General features: G+C 35.6%; 1 protein-coding gene across 3 annotated transcripts in view; it reads left to right on the forward strand.

The window, feature by feature from the left end:
• The window catches only part of LOC117971351 (voltage-dependent calcium channel subunit alpha-2/delta-3-like), a 145,654-nt gene extending 123,025 nt beyond the window's left edge, over window positions 1–22,629 (forward strand). For all 3 annotated transcript variants that reach the window (XM_058999896.1, XM_058999894.1, XM_058999895.1), the window contains 11 exons: window positions 595–656; window positions 1,151–1,195; window positions 1,329–1,391; window positions 2,524–2,594; window positions 5,102–5,177; window positions 5,471–5,523; window positions 6,979–7,034; window positions 10,802–10,907; window positions 20,938–21,055; window positions 21,665–21,742; window positions 22,176–22,629. In XM_058999896.1, coding sequence (XP_058855879.1) covers window positions 595–656; window positions 1,151–1,195; window positions 1,329–1,391; window positions 2,524–2,594; window positions 5,102–5,177; window positions 5,471–5,523; window positions 6,979–7,034; window positions 10,802–10,907; window positions 20,938–21,055; window positions 21,665–21,742; window positions 22,176–22,271 — 824 coding nt within the window. In that variant the 3' untranslated portion in view covers window positions 22,272–22,629. The remainder of the gene's footprint in view (window positions 1–594; window positions 657–1,150; window positions 1,196–1,328; window positions 1,392–2,523; window positions 2,595–5,101; window positions 5,178–5,470; window positions 5,524–6,978; window positions 7,035–10,801; window positions 10,908–20,937; window positions 21,056–21,664; window positions 21,743–22,175) is intronic.
• The last annotated feature ends 3,789 nt before the right edge of the window (window positions 22,630–26,418 follow it).

Genomic DNA, 26,418 nt, shown 5'->3' on the forward strand with positions numbered 1-26,418 from the left:
ATGGGTTGTCTTATTGTGCTGTGACCTCAGTATGATAATGTCAAGGCTGGCAGTAAAGTAAGTATGTGTTCCATGGCGTTGTTTACAGTGGCAAACTGGGGATAAGGCTGGAATTCAAACCAGATTTGTTGACATCATTTGTAGTGTTGGGAAGGCTTCTTCAAATAACACATGTTTGCTATTTATAATAATAATAAGAAGAATAATGGCAAATGTCTATGTGATGGAACTTAATGCATAGAAGTGCCTATCAAATATTACAATTAGGTGAAGAGACTCATTGGTTCCTACATCATATTTATGTTCCTGAAATCAGATGGCACACACCTTCGATGCAGCATCGATTCCACTTTCTCTCGTCAATAATCTTGTGCATTTCCTACACAACTGTGTTTACAGGGAAAATAAATATACTGAGATGAATGGTATACAGCGAAACTTAAAATATATACTTTGGTATACAGCAAAACTTTCCTCCACCCCTGAAAAAGGTACTTGGAGGGAAAGGATTGTATCCTTGTCGATCTAATTGGGTCCGTATGATAAATTGTAATACCGTGGATAAGATGTCTAATTGTGTGCCATTTGTAACAGCTGTAGGTATCCAGATGAAACTGGATTTTTTCCAAAGGAAGTTTTGGACTGCCAGCAGACAGGTGAGTTTCAATGCTTCAGTTCTAGATTAATATTACCGTAAACCCTTAGCCATACCTTTAACCTGTGTTGGTAGCACTTCATTAAAATGAAGAACTACACGGTTTTCTATTCGTTCTTTTTGTTTTTTTCTTTAGCCAGAACTCATCTATGAAAACATTTTTTTAAATGTGTTTTTAATTTATATACTGTATGCACTGGATCACGTATGCCTGCTTGAAAGTCACTGTTTAAAACTAGTTTCATGATTGCAAAGTAAATTCCCATTATCTTGGGTGGACATCTACCACAGGACGGCTCGTCTCAGAATCTGATCAGCTGAGACAATCCATCAGGTTTATACTGTAATTGTGATAACTAAGTTGTTTCAAAAGCAATTAAGTTGTTTTCAATGGAACTTGACAAAGAGGTCCTTGATGTCATTCTATACAGTAACTAGTCAAGCAAACCTCCAGTACTGTACTCCCCTGGTAACTGCATTATTGCTGTATTACAGTGTGCAGCACTTGACGGAAAGTGCCCTACAAGCTGTGATGATGATGTAAGTACAACACTTTAGGTACCATATGTACTTCCTTATTGTTTAAAGAAGTGATCTTGCTTACAGGATACACTTTTGCAATAAATGGTTAAACAGTAACACTGTAAACTATGTGTGTGTGTGTTTTATTTAGAATATCAGCTGTTACCTCATAGACAACAATGGGTTCATTTTGGTTTCTGAAGACTTCTCTCAGGTAAGGGTCAGACAATTTTATTAATAATAGAAATCCTCAGCATTATTTTTGATAATATAATCAACTTCTGATAAGAGATAGATATATAGATAGATAGGTATCTCCTCTCTCTCTCTCTCTCTCTCTCTCTAGAGAGAGAGAGAGAGAGAGAGAGAGAGAGAGAGAGAGAGAGACATAGAGAGCAAACCCCAAATACAGACTTCATAAATGTCAAGCTATTTTAAGGCTTTGAACAGCTCATAATGTGCTGTGCAGTATTCTTTATTGTGGATCATGGGTTCTGTCATCACTTGAAGCAATATTATTTAAAGCCATAAGTGTCATCATGCATCTGTCATTCCTGCAGAAAGGTGATGTGTATGATGAATATTGAACCTTTAATTAATATTTAGAAAGATACATTATAAAGGACATTGTTTGGGGACTCACCGCTACAATACAATAGATCCCCATTTCTTTTGTTATTAAAACCTTGAAAATTGCAATCCCATGCTGTGGCTGGGTGTGAACAGCAACAAGCTGTCTTAGCAAACCCGGGGTCGCTGGTTTGATTCCAGTCTCTCCAACCTGGATAATAGCTTACGAATGAGAAGGGTATTGTTCCTCTGATCACTTCATTACCCTTCCATATTGCACCCAAAGCTTACATAATATATCACTACAGCATGACATAAAGAGTAGTCTTTACTATTTACAATTAGTACTTTGATTTCAAAATGTATTTGCTGTGATTCATTTGTATTCAAAGCTAGGCAGCCCTTTTTTTTCTTTTTGTACTATTATCATTTGACAGAGTAAGCTCATGGTTGGGTGAGCTTTTGCTTTGTTATTCATGTTCATCCTAACTACAACCTCGTTTGATTTTGTTTCAATGATGGGATTCATTGATACATCATTTCAAGTCAGTTTTGTAAGACTCCCGTCTGCTCAATTCCTCAGATTATTATTCCCCTAACTTGTCCTGACTCTTAGGTCCTCTCTGATTTTTGTACTCAAGACACCTCTAAACCCTATCTGTGTAAGTGTCAAAGCTGCTCTCGTCAAACCTTAGGCTTTGTCACTTTTTATTCATTGCACAACATTGACATGCTTGCCTACACTTCTGCTTGAATCTCTGTATGTTCTACCCTAGACTGGGATATTCTTTGGTGAGGTGGAAGGAGCTGTAATGAACAAATTGTTACAAATGGGCTCATTTAAACGGTAAGTAAAACAGTAAATCATATCAAAGCACTAACAGAAAGTATGGTTTAGTACTTTTCAGTAATTTTCAGACACAATTGACCTCCAACATCAATGACATTCTAAGTTTAAGGTTGAATTTTACTTTTAGCTACAGACAAAGGTTTTGCATCACCCTATAGAATTAACTAATTTTACATTAACATATTGAATTACATACCGCTTTGTAGCTTTCCATATACTTTACCAAAAACTGACCAAAATTGAAAAATGTGACACTTCCTAGTTTTAGGCTGCTGTTTCGATGTGGCCCAGGGCCTGCAATCTGGGACCAGGGCCGGCTTTTCCATTTGTATGAACGCAAAGCAGACTTAGGCCGCCTTTTCGTATCACATTACCAGTTTGATTTTCAATGTTTTGTTTGTTTTGAGAATAACCAAATCAATACACGTACCATAAATAAACATTAACACAGGCAACTTTGCTTTAAATTTAGGTAAACATACCTGTCTAATAAAACTGCTTCCGGTATTCAAGTTCAGTGTTGAATGAGGCTTCGGTTTACTTCAGTCAGTATCCAGAGCTGTTCAAAATTGCCGAAAACAATAACAATCACTCCTAAAGATCGGATCAACGAGTTTGGCAAGGACGAATTTCACGTCGATGGTAATGTGCTGTTTTGCACTTCATGCAGCAAGGCTGTAGATTACACTTGCAGGCAGACGATTGTATAATGGGAAGCGCTAAACATAAATTGAATGAAACGAAGCGTAAAGAGCAGCAAACTTGGGATTCTTTTTTGTGCTCAATGCCAGCGTCTCGACAATCTGGCTTGAGAATGCTGCAGGATGTGAGTTGAACTAACATGAATATATATATATATATTACAACAGGGAACTATTTATAATATTTTAAATAATAATAATAAAAAACTTTATTGATTTAATAGTACTGGTAAACTTGTAATTTGCTTAGAATTTGAAAGTGTAGAAAGTGTATTTTCACTAATATTTCAATGCCTGTTATTGTGATTATTATTGTTATTCTACTGGCGATACAGCATGTTGTTGAGCAAAGTGTATTTGATATAAGATGACGTTGTATTGCTGTATTTAGATTAGGGCACTTCCCTTGATGAAGTTGCCAAAGCTATGTGGAACAAGGGTTTTGTTATAGCCATATGTTTGGTAATCTTCCAAGAGAAGGGGTAATGCTAATGTTCAGTCTATACTTGTAATGGTTAGGGACAAGAGAATAATAATGACAGTGATAATAATAACAAGTAAACAATATAATAGTTTAACGATTGTGTTTGTAAACAATGACGGTATTCATGCAGGTTAAACAAATATGTATAACTGAGGAGAAACATGTGATATGTAAATTATATGAATGTTTATTGTAAATGGAATGAATGTTAAATATGAGGATTTTTGTATAAAATCATTCCAGGTGTAACTGGTTATTGAATAATGAATTAATTATTATTCAATGCCGTGTCTTTCCTTAGGAGGGAGCAGTACTATTAGGTGGGTTGTCTTGTGAATGTCAGTCATTGTGTACAACCTGATAGTCATTTACAATCTGAGTGACGTATCCATTATGAAAATAAATATTTATACCTGTCGACACTAGCAAGCTGCTGTTTCCTGCATTCTAAATACCTCTTATGAGAATAATGTGATTGTGGGTGGGGGTAAGCTCGGACCGTCACCCTGTTACACACCATAACGCTAAGTGAAAATAGTCGATATGTTTTTTTTAATATATACCATAAAATTGCTACTGTGCTGCATTGAAAAAAAAATATCAATAAGAAACATCTGCGAAAAAAGGATTACTGTATATCCCGGTAGCTCTTCCTTTCTGAGTTCCATAAAACAAAACAAGCAGTTTGCCACATTTTAGGCCTGCTTTTCAGTCACATATGTGAAAGTGCAAAGGTGCCTTAAAAACGCAAATGTGAATGGGGTTGCAGACTTTAACATGGGGCGGCCCTGGGCCGGCCCAGTAGTGTGAACGGGGTCTAAGTCTCGAGTCTAAAATTCAAGGTGATACAAATCTTTTGGCTGCTGCTGTAAGTGGATCACTCGGCCCCTCCCTTCACCTGCATTTCTCTGGGTTTGTGTGCTGTGTTTGGCTGTGAGACTGGTGTCCCGTCTGCTCACAACAAGATAATCTGAAGCCTGTCTTGTTTCCATGGGTTCGCTCGGGTGATTTGTGGTGGAAACAGTTGTACATGGGTTATTCTGGGGTGTGGAAACAAGACACATGAGCCAAAAGAGCTTCTGTTAGTCATTATAATGTATCTTGTTCCCTTGAATCACAAGCTATTTATTAGGCACTTATACTTACAATGAAGAACTTAAATACATAATCATAATACTTTAGAGATCATACAAGTGTTAAAGGTATATGTAGTTAATTTGTAGAGCTTTAGCATACTTGTCCCTACATTGTATATAGAGTATCAGGGGCTCCAGTACAGTATTTACTAAATGTTTCTTTTTTTTCGTTTTTTTACCCAGAGTAACCCTTTACGATTACCAAGCCATCTGTAAAATATATGCTGAAAGTAGTGACAGTGCACACAGTTTATTGGATGTAAGTATTCTTTTACAACAATAAATACATTTAATCCATGGTTTATATAGTGGAGATTAAACCTACGTGTGGTATGTCCTTGGGATCCCAGTCTGTCTTTAAGTACACAATCCTATTTTCTAATCTTTACAAGTGTAAAGCATTGATATAAACACTTGTTTTTTATGCTTTCACTTACATCCCAATTACATAAAGTTCTGTAAGTTATTATTAAATTCAGTAGCGTTGTTTTTATTGTATAGGGCAGTCATCACGCAGTGCATGTGTTCTAATGCGATTTTACTTTTCTTTAGCCCTATTTTGCCTTCTTTGCTGCAGTTAAGTGGATATTGACTGAGCTTGTCATGTAAGTAAATTGGATGGGAATTATCAGATACTATTTCTTCTGTGCTTTGTTTCCTCGTTGGTGTTGTATGTTTTTGTTTAGAAGAAGATCTCTTGTTTTTTTTTTTTTTAAGCGTTGAAGTTTCTGGCTTTGCAAGACTAATAGTAACCTTATGAGTCGACTTAGCAGTGCTCTAGCAGGCTGTGACACAAACTGAGCCTATTAGTGTGGTTACAGTACCATTTAAAGAGCTTTTCCTTAGGGGTGGCCCGATGTCAAGATGTATATTCATCCCAAAGCTTTTCTATATTCTGTGTAGATCGCCAATAATTGTAAGTCGCCCTGGATAAGGGCGTCTGCTAAGAAATAAATAATAATAATAATATTCCAAATGTATCCCAAACTAGCCCAGTACTGAAACGTGTGGTTTTACAGTCATGTATTATTTAAAACAATAAATACAATTAAAGACAAGTGACACATGCATGTTCAGACGATTTCACACCAGCGCCCAAAGGCTTTTCATTTGAAAGTAAATTAAATATGCACATTAAGTTTTTTTTTTTTTTTTTCTACGCTAATGCTAATTCATGTAGATTGTACTTTATTTTTCCAGATGAAGTTCTGGAATCACACACAGCATGTTGTATCAGTTTGTGCCTGTGCTATACGTCAAATCAGCAGCACAGTAACCGGACACACTTAGGAAAGAGAACAAAAAGGGTCTATTATTGATGCATTCCTTCAGAAACATGAACAAAGTTTAAATGAGGCAGCCACACCTAGCTGACTATCTGCACCGCACATCAAACTGATCTGAATTTGTTCCTCTTTGCTTAAAGACGTTTCACATCTGTAGAAATAGAGGGGCAAACAATATTAAAATATATGCCTATGATGCAGAATCAAGGGACACCCTGCATATTAGATGTGATTCTGTGTCTTTCTTCCACGACACAGTGTCTATCTTTAATTACAGTGGTCTCAGTCCATGACAAGGGCTGCTCCAGCCAGTTCCTTATTTAATTGCTGCTTGGAAAATACAGTATCAAAGAAATGGTTTGAACATGGTCCTGGGTTGAAATGGACTGGGACAGATCCAGAAAACTTGTTTTTGACTTGCAAAAGCAGATCTATATATAGATGTGTCCTTTAAACAGAATGTTATAGGTAATTGAAGACTGCCGATTTTAAGGGATATCATGTCAATAGGGCTTTCCCTATTCAACTTAGTGGGTTTTTTTTTTGTAAATCTGGTGCAGACACATTTAATTGTCTTGCTGGAAGGGACTGGTTAGAATTAGCAGAAATGACTGACGTGTGCTTGTTTTACATAAATTCTTCTGTGGCTTTAAGGAAGGACCACCAGAGATTCCCATTAAAAGAAATAAACTCATAAAAAACTTTTTTTTTTTTTTTTTCTTCCAAGCTTGGCTATACTGCAATGAAAGTCTTTTTAATGGATTTGTTTTTCAGATTTTTGGTGGAATTCAATCTGTACAGTTGGTGGTATTCTGACCTTACTGTAAAAGGTGAGTTTATTTTACTTTAAATGAACACTATTAGTAACAGAGTTGCATGTTTGTGTGCTGGGGATATTTTCTTTTCAATGGTGCGGCACAAACAGTAAGGTGGATCCACTAACGGATAGTGAATCTGTTCTTCTGCAGAATTTACAGAATTGTAAATCTTTATCTTATCTGAGTTAGATAAAGTAGTGCCAGTTATTAATGTGATATTATAATGTGACAGTTGTTTTTTACTTAGAATGATCTACGAGAAATAACTTTCTGATTTAATCTGTAAAGTAAGTGATCATTGAAGAAAGTCATTCAAGAATGGATATTTGTGTTCCTACAAGTCATGTGCGTCAGTGATCAGGTTATGAGAAGTGCAAATTATAATTTGATTATATACAATGTTAATAAATTACTTAATCTCTATGTTCCTAATAGGCTTAAAGTACTCAGAGCTGGCAGGATAATCCCAGTAACCCGTATCCCATATGTATTGCCATCACTTTGAAGATCTCACATTTTTCAATATGAAAGATGCACACGTTATGTTAAACGTGTATTTGATTTTAAATGCCTTCTTTTTTCTGTGCTGCACTTCCTGTTAAAGGAACACAGACACAGTGCACATTTAGCTTCTGGGAGAATTAGTTTTTCATATAGGAAAATGTGAGACCTAAGAAATTCTGTAAATGCAATTGAGATGTTTTGATTCTGGGTTTATATTGCGGAACTTGGAAGAGTGTACATCAGGCTACTCATAAAGAACACCATAAGATATATATACGAACAACATTAAGAAACAACAGGCTTGAACAAAAGCTGAGAAGTACTAGAACATAGTAAGCTTATAACAAATCGAATTCAATACTAGTTTTGCATATTCAAACTGTCTGATGTAAGGACATGGTAGGGTTTTAAACAGAAAGCAGAAATCAATAGCGAGGGATCAATCAGGTTGTGAATGACATTCTGCACAATATGAGCAGCTGTGTTTTAAGAATATTATTCAAAGGATTACTGAATTCTCATCAACAAATGTCTAAATAATATTCTAACCGAGCATCCTGTAATAAATAATACATCCAGATTTTGGAAGTATTACATGAATAAATGGTTGAATCCATCTGTGTTTTTTTTTGTGTTTACCATGTACTGTATACAAGTACACATTTAAAAATGATTCACAATCCAATGGGAGAGAGGATTATTTTCCTTGAAAAGACAGCTGTACTGTTGTCTATGACACCAGGATACAGTTTCAGGTTGCACTCACAAATTCTATTTAGCCTAGTTTCATAATAATGGAAATACTATACGGTGACAATAATCCAATTGTGAAACGGAATTTAAAATGTATATAAGTTAAGACATTTGATTACCAGACACAGCTGGCAGTGCTGTCCGAGTCAGACTGAACACATCAGTTAGCCCCTGGACATCTTTGAATACCACTGAACAGAAGAATTATTTCATCAGACTTTACGACACACATTGATGTAGTCGTGGAAGTCCTACATTTCTTCTTTACTTCATTAAAATACTTTCCATGAGGGTCCCGAGGTTGGGTTTCAGGAATAATCTATTTTTTCTAGTCTGCCTTATGTCAGAAGTCAAGTACTTTGTTAAATCTGGATGGGGAAGCGTGCCAGTTATTTAATCGTAAATAGTAAAACGCAATCTGCTCTTAATATGTACTGTATGGCCTGTTTTATATATTGCACTAAAACTATAAACCTACCAATCTACTTTGACCAAAGCTCTCCGGATGTGAATTCAACATTGCACGCTACAAAAAAATAAATAAATAAAGTACAGTAATCAAAACCATTGTTTGGAATAGACTTTAACTTACTCAACTTTATGTAGCGTAACATTTTACTATTGAAACAACACGGATGGAAATGAGACTCCCATTGCACAGCAGTTTGATCCTTTCCTGGTTTTCCTATGAGTTTTAATAAGACTCACCTGAACTTGTTACCTGCACACTGTGGCTATCAAGCTCATATTAAAACCCAGACCCGGTGACACTGCAGTAGGATTATTCCCATTCCTGCACAAGAACAAAAAATGAACTTCACATTGCAAAAACAGGAAATATGTGATGCACATTTACCATGGTCTGGGATGGGCAGAATAGACTAAAGAAACAGAAACAGTATTTAACCATTATTTTAAAAACAAACCTCTCTTCACTAATGTATCCAATAAACATGGGATTGAAATACAGCCGACTTCATTAGATCATTTAAATAAGATCCTCTGTGTAGCAAGTTTCTGAAAACCAAAAAGCACGTGTCTCTCTTAATAGACTCATTATAAGTGTTTTGAGCAACTGCAATCTCGATCAATCAAACGAGATGACTTTGTGTTATATTTGTAAAAATAAATATGTACAATGTGCTTTGAGAGAGTGTTTCAATTCCTCTTCATTTCTTTAAAGATATAATTGAAATGTATAAACTGATAGATTACCACATTAAACTCTACCCCCCTTGCTTCCATACAGGTCATGTTTGACATTTTAAAACAAACGTAGATGGAAATAATCAATATAAAATATTAATAAAATAAATAAATATATTGTGTTAATTTTAGAATTGTTCATCCAGGTACAGGAACCTGTATTATCTGCTATAACCACAAAACAAATGTAAAAATAAAAATGAAAGTATTTCACAGGAATGACCACCGAATGAGCGACACCCTCTGAGTAATCTCCTGTTTTTAATTATTTTACATTACATATCATAAACAGGTTAAAAAGTATACACTCTACAAAACGAATAGCCAACAGGTCTCTATTAATTTAAAGTGCATTGTGATTTAATTTACGAAATAGCCTACATTTAAACCTGCATGAGCTGTAGAGAAAAATAACTTTATGAAAGAAGAATCTGAGAAGGAATGAATGCATGTAATAACATTGACTCAGCACTAGATGGCAGCAGCTGTAAAGCAATAACATTATTTGTGGTCTAAAAAAAAATCTCTGTGACTGCTAATGTTTCCATCCACAACTATGCTTTGTTAAAAACGTATTTTAAGATTATTTCCTTTATGCAAAATAAATGGTGTGACCTAATTTGAGGGCTGCAACCAGTTTTACAATTCTGTCTTTCCTTTAAGGTGTTTGTTTGTTATGTAATATAGGCCACTATTCACATCGCTTATTTAAAGAATGCTTTTAAAGTTGGAGATTCATAAGACTGTTCCAGACTGTCGTGTGCTTTGTGAACGGATCCCGTATTTATGTATACCCCACTGTAATCAGGCTCATTGTAACTAACACACACTCAACAGCAATGACATCAATGTGTTACAGTTTCCTTTCCTGAACAAAAAGACCCGAGTGTGTGGTACTGGGTGGACATATATATTTTTTTCTGGTTTAAGTCTTTTGTAAGCCTGCTTTATTATATTAGGCTGTTTCAAAGCATAGATATGTGCCATTTATTTGTATTTTGTAGACATAATTAGTGGTCTCTTTCTATGTAGCAAAACTGGTGTAACGTCCAAAAAGTTGTCTAGGTCACAGATAGCACTTAGTTTCTGTTGTCTCTCCTCAGTAATTATAACAGCTGCACAGTGTCCTAGCCGCGGTGAAGTCATTTTTTTGTTGCGTATGTCAAGCTTATCATCTTTCAATTTTGAATAAGAAAATATGATTACCTGGAACTCTGAATCTTTCAATTTAAACTATCTATCCTTAAGTAAATACTGAAATTGCAGCCGTGAGTGTGCAACTGTATTAACTGTCAATGCATTCTGTGTCCACACAGCACAGAGAGCCATGCTTGTGCCCTGCGATACAGAATACCCTGCCTTTGTGTCGGAACGGACTATAAAGGAGACCACAGGGAGTTTACACTGCGGGGACTGCACAAAGTACGTAAATATTTACTTTACGCATGACTGTGCCTGCTTGGAAAGTTCAAAAGAGATATCTCTGATGGTGAGCAGCACCTGACCACAGCGCTCTGCAGCTGAAGGGACAGAGAGGAAGCTATGAAGCACTCAGCCTTGTTCAGTTCCCCACACAGGCCCCTGCATTGTGTCTTTTACACGGAAGGAACACCTCAGTGCTTTTGTGAAAAAAAAGGTATTTCATTCAACAAACAGAAAATCGTAGCGCTCATTATTTTCCCAAGCAAATAGTAAGTCTGTCACAAATACGCTTCAGTAGTGTTAATAAGACGTGAGTTTGCAATAACTTAGGTCTGAGTACAATACTGTCCAAGTATTAGGGCTGAAGAAGTGATTACAGTCCACTGGTATACTCTGCTACCTTTCATTCAGAACCTTTTTCTTTTTTCTTTCATAAAATTAAAACACGTTTGTCTTCATTTCTTACAATTTCATTGAACTCTTTTTCACATAGATGGACACAGTTTTGTTGTAATGGATTCTCATTCTACTGTATCGCATTTATCATTTTTTTATTATTATTATTATTAATAATAATTATTATTATTATTATTTAAGCAGTCTGTTTTCCTCTTAGAAAATTAGGAAAATATTGATTCATAACATCTTTAAAAAAAAATAGCATACAGTTCACTTTATACTTTTTTCATCAAAACTTATTTATTTACTTTTAATTATATTTTTCAATACATTTACATAGTTTTTTTTTACTGTTCATGGGGAAATACAAGATTGGATTATACAGGTTAACAAAAGTTAACAAAAACTAAAACCAAATAAACTAGACTCTTTTTGAGTCTTATTATCTTGTGGTTTTTAATGATATTTCGGACCACAGTCTAAACAGTGTTGTGCTGCTTTTTCAGTAATTGGGTAAGAATGTAAAGTTACTAAGAGCGTGCCGATGGTGTATTCACAGAATTACTTTGTCTGGATCATCTCTTCAGCCCCAGATCTTATTAAAGCCTAAGTGTTTCGCTTGCAGCAATATTATCCCAAATCAATCATTCACACTGGAAACAAAAGGAGTTGAGAGACACAGCTGTTTGGCTCTGTCAGTGCAAGTGCAAGGAAATTGTCTCCCCCTTTTGTAAGAGGTGCTGTTCCGTTATCCTTTAAGGAAATCCAGGCTGTATTCAGTGAAACTGATTGATTGATTAGTCTATACACCGAGATCAAACGAGTAACAAATGTTATTGCTAAAGGTGCCTCACAAGTTCCACACACATGCCCAGCAGAGACAAGTGGAATCATAATATAACAATGTGGAATTAATCTCATATTAAAAGTGCCATTTAAGATTTACAAAACTTTGAAGGCATTGTGAGCGACATTCTGAATGATTATAAAAAATGTAGGATTTGGTTTACCGGTAGGTTTATTTTTTTTTAAAACATTTGAATTCTACCATTACCATTTTAGTGCTTGTTTTCAATTTATTTATTTATGATTTAAAGCAACTGCAATGTGTTAAATACAACGTGAGCACACCGAATAACATGAATGTAGACACTGCTTTTTCTATCCAGCTGAAGAAGGGCTTGTAGTCCAAAATGTCCTGATAAAATTGTGTTTCTTTGATCAATTATTCACATTTGTGTGTACCTACATTACCTTTTTCTTTTTGATTTTGCACCTTATGGTACAAAGTAGTTTTCCAGAGAGAGAGAGAGAGAGAGAGAGAGAGAGAGAGAGAGAAAACACAGTTTGGTTTAACAACCATAAGACAAAAACACAGTGTTCCACTAAGGACAGAGTCTGAATCATACTGTCTGTATAATACATACTTTGATTGCAGTACAAAGCAAAGTAAATGAGGGCTGGGGATTCTGCAGTAGACAAGAAGATGGATTGTGCAGGTGCTGGGAGTCGCAGAAATAGTTGGAGGATTTAATGGAAATAATACAAATACGAACAATGGAGATACAACACAGTACAGGAACAGATTTGAACAATCAGTAATTGGCAATGTATCTGCTCAAAGATTGCCAAGAATCGGCTTCCAAATGTATTTAGGAATACCCCAAGGCGTCAATCAAGGCAGCCTTAATCTTCTGTTACTATAAACTCAGATAAGTATAATCAGCCCTATCTGGAAGGCTGTCACATTTTGGTGGAAAGAAGCCGCCCAAAACAAGCACTTTAAATGTGAGGTGCTCATTAGGAGTGTCCTCAAGGTCCTCCCGAAAAAAAGGCAAGTGTCTGTTAGATTTAATCCCATATCCCACCTTGATTACATCCTTTTAGTATAAACGGAAAACACTGAAATACCTTAACATGCACCAGCAAGGCTAATAGGAGGCTACCATGTTAATTACACCGGGGGGCCCACAGATAAATCAGATCTATATATATATATTTTTTGATGACTTATTTAAAACACCGGGGAAGTTGGCTTTTAAACAGTCATTATTTGAAGAGTTACTGCGGTTCACTAAAAAGCCTGGTTAATCAGTATTTTGGTTTGACTGGTGTATAAAAGGAATAATAATAATGAGTGGGTAAAGGGGTATCACCATCATTTAGACAGGCTGCCCCTGCATCATCGTTGGCCTTTTCACTCTGAATTGCTTGCAAGGTCTGCTCACTTAACCACAGGTCAATGAGGTAGAAATGTTAAGCAGCATCCACACTGTGTGCAGCAGTCTAGGATTGCAGCAGTTTTATTTTAAAAAGCAGACTAAGCAGCCATGATGCATGGAGAAAAGATGAGGAAATGGACTGGGATCACAGCTTCTATGAATGTGACCATGGTAAAATTGAAAAACAGGAGGGACCACATTGGAAAAGTATTGTTACATTTCAACTGGGGATAGTTTCCAAACAAATACTGCAGAGTTCAAATAGTTAACCTTACAATAGCCTTATCTATATTTATATATTTGTTATTATCATTAAAGTAAAATAAGGCATATATATATATATATATATATATATATATATATATATATATATATATATATATATATATATATATAATATATATATTTTTTTAAGTTGTCAGCTTTAAAGTCAAATTAATGGTTGGCTGGTTATACACAATTGCATAATTTTACTTTTAATGAATATAATACCTTGTTCGCTTATGACGAAATCGGGTCTATTTTGAATGATATAAACAGTTGCGGTCTTAATACAGACTCCTTCATTTTAACACTCTGATTTCACATAAATCCTGGAGGAGAAACTCCTGCTGGATTAAAATAGAGTTAAAGATCGGCGGTACTTAGATCAGACCCTAATTAAGTCTGATTGAAATCTGTATGCTCTGTTTGCTCCTATAGCTGAACAATTTGACGTATTAAGACTTGCCCTGCTCTGACTGCTCATGCTGCCGGGTTTGTGTCCGGTAGAAGGTTCCTGTTCCATTGGAATGACAGGATGCAAAGCAAAGTTGGAATCATGGATTCCCAGCAAGAACGGGTTTCAGTTGACTTCAGCTAATTTGGACCATGTGGACTAACTCTCTAATACTGCATTATAAACAGAGGATTCATTATAGGCAACCTGACAAGTTGATGATTACTGAGTAGATACCTGGAGGAGAACAGGAAGTTAAGTTTAGATACATCACTCAGGCCATAGTAAGTTAATCCTAAGGTTTTGAAGCTATAACCCACCACCATGCACAAATTGCTTTCCGCCATCTTTGTTAAACCAAACCCACAGCCATAAATTTGGTGTAATGATGCACAAAGACATTTGTGTCTTTGTACAGATTGCATGCATTTTCTGTGCCTAATTTATGCATTTGCATTATGGGACGTTTTACTTTGATTTAGCGTGTTTCATGCTAAAAGAATGTATTCTTTAATTTATAAGGCTGTTGCAGAGAATGGCAAATCTAATATATACAGTTTAAAACATGTACTTTATTGCCTGATAGAAGAAGGGATAAACAGTATATCTCCATTGGCACATGTTCCCTATGCTGTTGGTTGCTTTACTTCAAAAGACATTTATAGTCTATTTTTTTATACCCAAAATTGATTACGATTTATGAGTAGAGTGGGCCCTTGTAACTTAATATGTACAGTATCATGCTCTTAGCCAAGTTTCAACATGTTTAACTTGAAAACAACAGGAAAGCGCTCCAAGTTACAGAATTTATTTTTTTATTAAAAAATGAATACTTTGCAAATGCATTATTTTTATGTCTGTAACAGGAAGCCTGGATCTGGCCATGTTAGGAAAAATAACTGCAAAGTCATCTGAACTTGAAAAATAAAAATAAAAAAACGAGCAAGATATAGAACTACCAAAAAAAAAAAAAAAAATCACAGTAATGTTAAATGTAATAATATTTATACCACTAATGCAAAATACAAATAATATAGTGTAAGACAAAAGATACAATGTTTAAATGAAGTTTGCATAAATCACAAGCACATCGGCAAGTTTATGGCAAATTTCAGTCCTGGACTGTAGTATTACATAGATTACATAGATTCCATATTGGTCTCAGGACCTTTGGAAGTTTGTGAATACATTTTCCTTAGATCTAACTGATCTCGTTACATGTACTAAACAGAGATTCAGATGAAATAAACCTTGTTTGCATTAGGAGAATGGATTGGGATGGGGAAATGCCCTTGTTTTGAATTAAAGGCACTCTGAATTGAGTAACCACACTTTGGAGTTAAAAGGAATGCACTTTGGATTTTAATAAATCTCTGAAATGGATTAATAGGGCATGGCTGGCTAAATAAAATCAGAGATTTATTAACCTTTATCTGAAACTATATTGTTTATATACATTAGAGGGTACAGGTCTAGAATAAACATCTGCTTCAAGTTTCTGTTTGGAAATGTAACTCTTAGTTTTCAACATTGCCAGAAAGTGTTTTTTTTATTATTTTAATTTCTTTTTATTTTTTTTTAAATGTAAGGTACTTCACATTTGTATAGTACATATAGTTTTGTATATGCACTGCGTTTTCTTATCTTCATTGTTAACTTCCACTTGCAGTCAGAAGCCATAAATGATAAACAGAAAATGTAAAGCACCCAAATATATCCATAAACACTAGCCCACTTACTGTCTAAGTTTCAGTGATGACAACAAATTCACATCAGCCTATTTCTAGGAATCGAAATCCAAGTATTCCTAAAATTCAATCAGAATCTAAATTTCTTAAAATATGTTGTACCCCTTATAGCTTTAAAAAAAATAAATAAAAAAAATACCTTATAAGCCCAATGTATATCAATATAAAAAACCCTATTATCTTCTGATGCCTGAGCTGTAACAGTCTAGAGATAATATAATAATATCATTATTTTTATATAGCGCCTTTCATAGTGGACCACCATCACAAAGCGCTTTACAGAGGTAGGCTGTGCGCTGTGCATTATATTCAGAGTCACTTACAATAGGACATTGATTTTACATCTCATCCGCAGGATGGAGCACAAGGAGGTTCAGTGACTTGCTCAGGGTCACACAGTGAGTCAGTCAGTGGCAGAGGTGGGATTTGAACCGGTAACCTTCTGGTTACAGCCCTGGACTTTAACCACTGGACCACACTGCCTCCTAAAGATGAAACCTATCACTACTACGTGCTGTCTGTCTCACAGACATTGCATCTGCCTTGCAGTGCACATCAAAACAGCATTCACAGCCTCTGGCTCTGTAGCCTCTGCATCAGACTACCAAGCACATTTTAAAATCAAAAACCTGAACCGTGGTCACCTGGATTAGGAAATACTGACCTACTGACTTTGCAGTATGCAATTGCATCTGTCGGATCCCGAGATTAAACGTGGCATCTCAGGACTTTCCTGGTGAAATAACATGCATAAATATCACCTGGATGTTTTATTCCATGTAATCTAGGCACTGATCACACATAAAACAATGTGCATCTGTAAAATGTATACAAACTGGGTGATCTCAGTACGTGACTGCTTTAGCAAGGTCTGTGCTGCTTTTAACTTTAAGTATACAGCTGTGCTTCTTGATTACTGTGATCTAAAGTGCTTGGCAAATCTGGAGTCCATTAATTTAAATAGAAACTGCCAGTTCTGAGGAGTTTGTTTCATATCAGTTAGCCTTGACCTACATACACAGATCCCAAATGAAAGCTGCAATCATAGCTACTCAGGAATTTCAAAAACTGATAAGATTTTAAGCTTTTCAGAGAAATAAAATGCTTTTAAAGTGTGTAATTGGAACATATTAATTAAATGTTTTTTTTTGTTTTGTTTTTTTCTAAGCACACATGATATTCGCAATACTTTTCTTAATGTTTTTTGGAGGGTTGTGGTGCAATCTCTTGTTTAAAATCCTTACAGAAATAAAGCATGGGCTGTAGTATCCCATACTGTTTTAGAAATAACTGACATTGCCTTTTGATGAGACACTGTCCCTGCATTGCAAGGGATATAATCAGCAATAATACTATTAGATTTTGCACATTGTGAATTACTGGTATCAGCAGCGATTTTACTTTATAATTTAACATTTTTTGATAAATCACAGCACTAACGCCTCATAGTTATTATGATGTATAGCAGATTTGTTGCTCGGTTGTGTGACATAACCAGAACTCGGCACTTTAACCTCCATTCATATACCTTTTCTATATTATTCCTATCCCTGGTGTTGTATAGTCTGGTACCCTCTGTTTAGGACATGTAAGTGATGACTAGAGTCAACGTATAAAATTACATTTATGTTCTCACTTTCTAGTGAATAGATATTCGAAGATTACAATAACGTAAACCAATCATTCCAGAACATTTCTAAATATCTGTCGTAATGTGTGCTTGAGGTATTCAAATATTAAAAGACTATAGATAAACAAAAGACGGGTATTAGCTTTGGTGTTTACGTACTGCAGTCTGTCTCAAGATATCTCATTTCAAGAAGGTCCGGTGAAAAGTAGGGTGTAGCTGCATAATTTGAGTGTTTCTTGAGTACTCCATTTGCCATACCGAGTCAACTTTTAAAATATATCTAAATTGTTTACTATAACCCAGTTAAGACTGGACTATTAAATAAACATGGCTCAGTAATACAGACCTGTGTACAGTATCTCCAATAAATAACTCATTTTAAATGGGAGGGGTAGTCATATCCACGCTGTTTGTTTTTCAGTTTTAACGGTTGAAGTTTGTTGTTTCTGTACAAAATCTATATAAAAAAAAATGTAAAAACAGAAAAGCAAACCTCTGCCAATCCATCTTTTGAAGCTGTTGAAATGATAAGCTGTGTTTTAAGAGAGAACACAAGAAAGCTGTTGTCTCTACAAAAACTGTGGTTTACTGTTAATGGTGGTTAAAGGAAACAAAACATCTATCAATACATTATTAAGAAAACACTGACTATTAATCTAAAATGAGCATTTGGCTGTTATTCATATACAGTTATTAGTACTCTGTTGGAAATCTCTCAGAAGCTGACTTGGGTAACTCAAAGCCAAAAGAGTATAAAAAAAGCCTGTTTTAAAACCATGATGAAAAGTTGATGTTTCAATTATTTAAAAAACAAAAAATGTACAGCAGTAGAATGAGACCTCCAGTCTATGAGCAATATAAGTCCTATGCTACGTTGTTTTGTAGAGTACATACACTAGGCTCCCGGGTCACAGGAAAAGTTAGCAGCAATGCAATACATTATTACTAAGGCATGCTTAGTGGAGTTTATCTCCCTCTCCTCAACCCACCTCTTTAATGTGTTCTGCTTTAGATTGTTGGATTGGCTTTTAATCCTTAGATATGAGTGCATTTCAAGGAAAGAAGATTAGAATTTCACAAAACCTTTCCGTCTGCCATGATAAAAGCCTACTGAGACAATAACTCTTGCATGCAGTAACAACCGTGATACAAACAGACCACTGCAGAGACAGCATACTTTTTGGCCCCACTTAAAGCCTCTGAATCAGGTGCCAGCATGAAACTACAATGAAAATGCGGTTACATTTCTTCATTTACAGCTTTGGAATTTAGTTCAAGCATACTGTAACCCATTATTCTGAAACTGAACATTTTCAACTATGGAAAGTCTAAGGAAGGAAAATATTAAGAATCATCATCATTATCCAGGATCTCAGTGGCTAAATGCTTGTCTTTTAATCCTTAGTAACCCATGAAATCTCATTGCCAGAAGCTAAAAGCACAAGAAATTGAGAAATGTATTGTGTTTTTTTTTTTCTGCATTACTGTTTTAGTCCTTATTACTTAAATATGTTTCTTTATGTAAGGGCACATATGGTTTTTATATTGTGTCCTTATGAGAAATGCTTCTGTGTTTAATACCCAGATACAGTTTTATTCCCTCTAGTAATTCCAAATGTGGCATTATTGTGGGATTATTGCTATTGTTGTCATGTCAATGAAGATATGGAATGTTTTATTTATTTATTGATTGATTGATTGATTTATTGATTGATGTATCCAGTGGTGGTCAATACACCAAACACTGCGATCCATTTTGGTGGATCTCAACGGGCTCCGTGATCCACCAGTAAGTAAGCTATGACCAACAATTATTAGCGGGATTTAATATTGTCCAATAAGTTAAACAGCAAAACTAAAACAAAAACGTAACAAACGCGCAATCGAAGAATTTTTAGTATTAAGCATAGGTAGTTATAAAACAGAAACTTACCAGCATTTTTCACCTGAGTCTTGAAACCTGGTGTAGGCAGGGCTCTACAGTACACTATTTTTTTAGGCACATGTGCGCCTAAGTTAACAATTGTAATCGTGCACTGAAAAATTTAGAGGCACACAAAAAATATATATACGATTTTGCTCAAATTTATTGTTGAATATCTGCAAATCTTGTTTCCTTCCTTTCTTACGTAACACTTATGCAGTTCAATACTTTTGCATCAACAAAAATATAATGGACAACTTTTTTCCCCCCAACTTAAATTATTTTTAACTGCCTGGTAGCATCTTCCTCTGAATGTGCTATTTGCCTGTTTATGGACCGGGATGGTCTGGCTGCAGTTTCTGGATGTATGCCTCTCGGCACATTGCATGCCGTTTTGAAGCACTATACAAATAATATTTTCACGTTTGAACTTCTGGCTCCCTGTTAAAAATACAGTCTTGCCTGCCATCAGTTCCCCTGCATCCTGACAAAACTTACAAAACATGGATTTTTTTTTTTAAACAGGGAAAATCTTTTAGCCACTGTTGTTTGAACTTGTATGTTCTTTTCCTAGTGTGAACACGCATAACTAGCATAGCCCTTCCCGAAGTTCCCTGTTCATTTTCATCTTCTAACATAACTTCATTGCTTATTTCTTGTTAAGATGCCGACATATCTGAATTTTGTTCACTGCGGTTTTGTTTTGTTTGAAACTTCTCCAATCATATGCAAATAATTTGTTATTTCCTCATTTTGGTTTGACAAGTTTTCAAACTGTCTGGAAATGAGTAGCCGTCGCACAGATAAGGCAGTAAAATTTGCGGGGTATGGGATTTGTAGTTTTTTAATGTGTGATTAACTTTGGGCAGTGGACACCAATAAACTACGTTCCCAGCATACATTACGATTGAGCGATGAGAGTTTTGATCCGACTGAGATGTGTTTTTTTTTTTTTTTTTTTTTTTAATTATACTTTTTTGTTTTTGTTTTAGTTGAAAAAAAATATCATGTTTATTTGTTATAGTTAACCTTTAGGAATGTGTAGTCGCATACGTGCAGCAAAACTAAAATGTACGTTCGCACAAGCATTTTTTTTTAGTCTAATAACATATGCAGAAACTGTCAGGATATTTTCATCTGTGCTGCTGAACGACACATAAGGCTCTCCCCATGAGCCATAACAAAAACTGTTGTATGTTTATATGTTAGTGATTGTTCTGATTTGTCCCGAGATCCACCAAAAATCTTGTGTGATCCACCCGTGGACCGCGGTCCCCGTATTGGCCACCACTGATATAATCTGTTGTGTAATTGAAATCTGAATTGTGGTGGATGTTTTATTGCATGAATACAAATCTGTGATTGATTGTTTGTTTTCTTCTTTCACAGATCATTTGTGATCCAGCAGATCCCCAGCAGCAATTTGTTTATGGTGGTGGTTGATCAAGAGTGTGATTGCACATCAGCCACGCCCATCACAATGGAACCCATAGAAATCATGTATATCCTTTTTCTGTTACTGCAGCTGTTACACACTCAAACAGAACATCTATATCTCTTAACGCAAGCTTATGGTGTTTATTGAACAGCTAACTGGACACCAGCTTTATTTGAATAATACAGTATTAATAATGTTATCCAAATATCGCATCCTGCCAAGTGCTAATAACAAACCGAGAGGTTTTCATTAAGATTTTATTAATTCAGTATGATCAGCTCTTGGGCATGTTGTCTTTGTTTTCCTCTTGTTTTTTGATGTGGGGAAATTATAAAAAATATATTTTGAACCCTGGATACAGTTAATGTGTAAAAAGCACGTTATTTATTGTAGTTTATAAATTCAATATGGGTTGGGCTCTCAGGCCTGCATATTTAGTTTTATTTACTTTTGGGGTTTTTGCATGTGGGGGAAAACATAGACATGTTATTTTTTGTTGACTCTGGGAAATGTTTTTCAGTATTCAACAAAACACTTGCTACCATGACTAGAGCTAAAGTTGTCACCATTACATAACTTTCTCTCTTTTTTTTACATGGAGAGAAAAGTGGTGCATCTCTGTGCATGTAGGTAACGTAAGTGCTACACGATATATTCCTTAACTCCAGTGAACATAACGAATCCCTCAAGTGTGAGCGTTTGAAATTACAAAAGGATAGAAGACGCCCAGATTCCTGTCATCCCTTTCACCCCGAGGTAAGGGCTCCTCAGCTGCAGTAACATGCTGATAAGAACGCAGCAGCATTCAGTGCACCTACCTGAGCAAGGTCATCTTACATTGATTTCATTCCTGGCATTGTTCCTGAACCATTGCAATCTGTTGCCTTTGCTGCACTGTTCCTTTTCCTTTTGATAAAATAAAGTAAAGGAAACCCAGCAACTCACATGACAAAAAAATACTTTATCCGTTAAAAAAAAAAAAAAAAAAAAAAACAGTTTTGTTTCGGCTTAGCATTGCTTTCATTACCCCCAATGAAGGCAATGCTGAGCCAAAACATTTTTTTGCTATGGGAGTTGTGGGGTTACTGTATTTTGATATCGTTTTTAACCCTACGCACCACAGTTGACTTGTGCGATGTAGTGGCAGTTCTTACCTGTTTTGATCCATCTCTCTTCTTTTTGACCCCAGGAAAACTCAAGAGAATGTGGAGGAGCTCTTGGGCTTCACCCCCGACTTCCCGTTGTCCTTCTGCTGTCTCTGCTCCTCACTCTGTTCCCAAGGTGACAGGGAGACTGGACTGTTTCATAAATGGCATGCTAAATTACATGGAGAAAATCACGAAACAGGATTCTGATGTGGCATAGAAGAATTTCACTTTAGTTGAAAACATCAGCATTTCATGGACATTCATGAATTTAAACTGTGGCTGGAGTAATGCTATGTTTGTGAAGAAGGGTTTCCAACAACCAAAAAAAAAAAAAAAAAAGTAAGTATCTTTATAATTTGCAAGTGGTAACCATAAACTGTGACACGGGGACATGAGTTTGCAGACATGAGTGGTAATTATGTTGAGCTTTGCCCTATCTGAAACGATCGGATCCTGTTTGTGTACTTTTTAAATAAAGTATCTTTAAAATAACAAGGTATTTGGTAACTGTTTTTTTTTTAAAATATAATTTTTAAAACCCGTATACATTGGGAAAATTAAGAATTTATTTTTAAAAGAAAAAAAAGGGTAATGTTGGCTTAATAATGTGCTTCCATCTACTGAACATTAACACTTTAGGTAAAAGCTGGCAAACTCCACCAAGATAAATATTACGAGACAGATCATTTTCAGATCATTTTCAGCAGTTTAAGAAATGGTTGTTGCACACAACCATACTATAACAACCTTTAAAAAAATCGGAGGTAGTTTATTTATTTCTTAGCAGACCCCACAAAACCACCACCGGACCCTGTGAAAATGGTGTGTTGTTATTTTGTTTCTACCATTAGTAATCTTAGTTTTATGTAAATCCTTAGCTTGTACAGTCTTATACAGAAGTATGATTGGATTCTGACAATCTTTGGTAAAGGCTACCATTAGAAGGCTATAACAACACAGGAAAGGAAAAGAAGTTAAGGGAACACTTTAAATTATGGGGCATACATAATCAGGTAATAACATGATAATAACTGTGTAACTATCAATGGTTCCTGCTATTTACATGATAACTACTGTTTAATTGCATGGGAATTGTCTGTGCCATGGAGTTAATACATAATTATATCAGGTAACAACATGTGGTTTTGAAGGCTATGTCCGTCTAATTACACAGTAGTTACTGTGCAGAACCAAGAACGCAATTACATGGATATTCATAATCTAAACGAATTATCACAAGGTATGTACAATCCTTGAATCAGCCATTTTATCTAATGTTAATTATTTGTTTTAAGACTGGAGCTATCTACGAAGGATGTTAGTATTCCGCTAAAATGAACTAGGATTCCTAAACGTTTACCATTTTATAAGCCTTTCCTTGTCATCTAAAGACACAGAATTCATGCTGACGTTTCTGTAACTATAATGAATGATCAAGTGGATGTCGACAATCTACAAAGCACATTTATAGTTGCATTCCGACGATAATTATCTTAAAATCTGATCCACATGGATTTTAAGGCTTTGGGTCGTATTCTTCTATTCCTACGGTCTGCAATTAATCATTTAATAATGGTTTCCGAGCTGTTTTGGGTCAGAAAAGTTTGATCCTTTTGCAATTTGTTTTGCAAGTGAGCTATGGGAAGGCTGTACAATAATGGTGAGAAACCCCATTAACTCCCAATTCTTCTGTTTGGAATTTTTAAATGACATCCTAACACTCGCTGAAATCCGATACCCATCTCAGGAACAGATTCCTTTTTGTTCACATTTTAGATAGGGAGGCGTAGGAATAAACACACGGATCCCAAGTGTAAACAGCCATAAGTGTGCACTGTTCTTTCAATCAATCAATCATTACCAGCCATTGAATTGTGTTTACAAAACACATCTGCGCCAAGTAGTCTTCTCTGTGTTTTTAATCCTTTATTTTACAGCTTTCAAATTCTATTATGCTTTAGGATGGCTGCAATATTTTTCTCCACTACTTTATAAAAAAAAAAAAAAAAGTAATATAATTAATTATCTTTCTAAAACGCTTCCATGAGTTCTCTTGAATTAATATCTTTATCTAAATTACCAGCTCCCATCAGGAGAACTTTAATAGCCCACTTAGGATTATGGCTGAGATAGTTTGTATGGTCTTTGCCGTACAGAGTTGTTTATCAGTTCCTAAGTGATTTATATACAGTATAGCATGCCTCTAAAGTGTAGACTTCAACCTCTTTGTGTCTATGTCCATGTGTTACGCTGCATTCTGACTCATGAGTGTGCTGTCTGTACAATATACTGCTTTTGACGGGGTTCAGCGTTAATAGGGGTAAATGCATACAGCATGTATTAAATGTGGATTTGAGTTGCCATATTCATTCCCAGGTCATTACTACTCTTCAGCGTCCTGGGTTTGTACCAAGATTTACTTGTCTGATCTGTATATAACCAATCACAGCTGCATCTTTAGTTTGGAAACATCATAAAAACAATGACATTGTGGAGCTAATAAATAATGTATGTTATTATGAAAATGTACAGGTTATACAGAAATGTAATCTTTCATTCTTTGGCAGTATGTAGATTTGTTTTGCTTTAAAGAAAAAGTGCTTCATTTTTTCAGTTGCTTACAGTAGGCTGCAGTTGATATATTGTTTTCAATGTACTGCTAGTACTAAGTGCTTTCATTACATTAAGCCAAAAACTTTAAGGGTTCACAAGATCTAAAAATATATATGCATATATGAAAAAACTGTACTCGCTGGCATAAGAAATGAAATTAAGTGATAACTGCTAACAAATTATTTAGTATTACATTTCGGAAATAAGTAATTTATCAATTTAAGCTGTGTGGCAGTTGAGCAAATCTCACTAAATAGTTGTTAGTGTAACTACCGAATATTCAGACTGGATAATAACAACGATTAGACCTTAATGTTTAAAACAAGAAAGTTTCTGCCATGTGGGATTTGTTACCATCCAAAAACATTTGAACTTTCGTACCACTGCATCGGCTCATTCAAGTACGTAATGGACCCTCTTATTAATAACAGACAATCAAAGAGGCATTAAGCTAAAGGCAAGTGTAATATGTACTGTTGATAACAGGGTCAATGAACACAAAGTAGACAATTGTATGCAATTTGAAAATATTTCTGCTCTGATTTAATTTCGACCCGATTTTAAAACCATTCAACGAATCAAACCTGACAGTTCCCTTTCCTCGTAAGGGCTACTTTTGAACGGCAATCATACGTTCTGTTATGACCAAGTAAATACTTAAAGAACAATGTATTCTATTACAGTAATATAAGTACTGCAGTAAATTGCAAAACAGTGTATATGTTTTGTAGTTTTTTTTTTTTTTTAATGTATAGGAATGTCATGTTATCTAGGGGGGGTAGCTTTGTTAATATCACAGGAATAACAATTATATGGACATGAAGAGTAATACCATGCATGGATTTGGTTGTTATAGCCTTAATATAGTGCCCTATTGTGTTATGACAGTTCTTGCTCCATGCAGACATTGTTCAAGAGAAGGATTTGAATGCACACAATAAAAGCACATGCAGAGGCAGACACAGAGCTACAAGAAGCAGGTGACAGTGTTTTTTCCTGAGCTCCACTCAGACACACTTTTGTATTTCCAGCAGGGTCCACTGCTTTGAAGTTGGAGGCCCATGCCTCTTCTCCATTGTGAGTGGTTTGTATTGGGAGCCACTCTGGTTGGCTTGTGAACCTCAATCTAGAGCGACTTCACTCGTCACAACAAAGCCTGGCAGCAGAAGTGTGCATTGCACCACAAAGGTCAAAAGAGTCAATGAAATTAAAAAAAAAGGTAACTTGTCCTTGAGCTGATACAGATGCGCTGGACCTCAGCTTGCAAGTGCAGTGGGGAACATGAAGGTGTGCAAACAAATGCTGTTACAATGTAAGGCTTTAGCCTTTCAGTGAAGGGATTCAATTGAAGAAGCTGCACAAAGAAATGAAAGACTTATCTTATGCCAATTGCTGTGGGACCACAATTTCTGCTGTTTAATGGAAAATGAATAGCGGGCAGCACATTTTCCTGACCAATCTTGTCCTAAAGCAAGCTGCACCATAAAGTCAGGACATCTAAAAAACATATATCATGGCATACTAGTGTTTTATTTTTCAGACCAGACCAAGACATTTTTGCACTCTGTGCAAAAATAACACAGATAAAAGCCCCATTATCCAAACTGCCTTGGACTACGTTTGTAAGCCAGGCTTGGCTTGGCATAAGAATTATATGGAAGACTATAAGTC

This window comes from Acipenser ruthenus, chromosome 25 (genome assembly GCF_902713425.1).
Source record: "Acipenser ruthenus chromosome 25, fAciRut3.2 maternal haplotype, whole genome shotgun sequence".
NCBI classification, from domain to species: Eukaryota; Metazoa; Chordata; class Actinopteri; order Acipenseriformes; family Acipenseridae; genus Acipenser; species Acipenser ruthenus.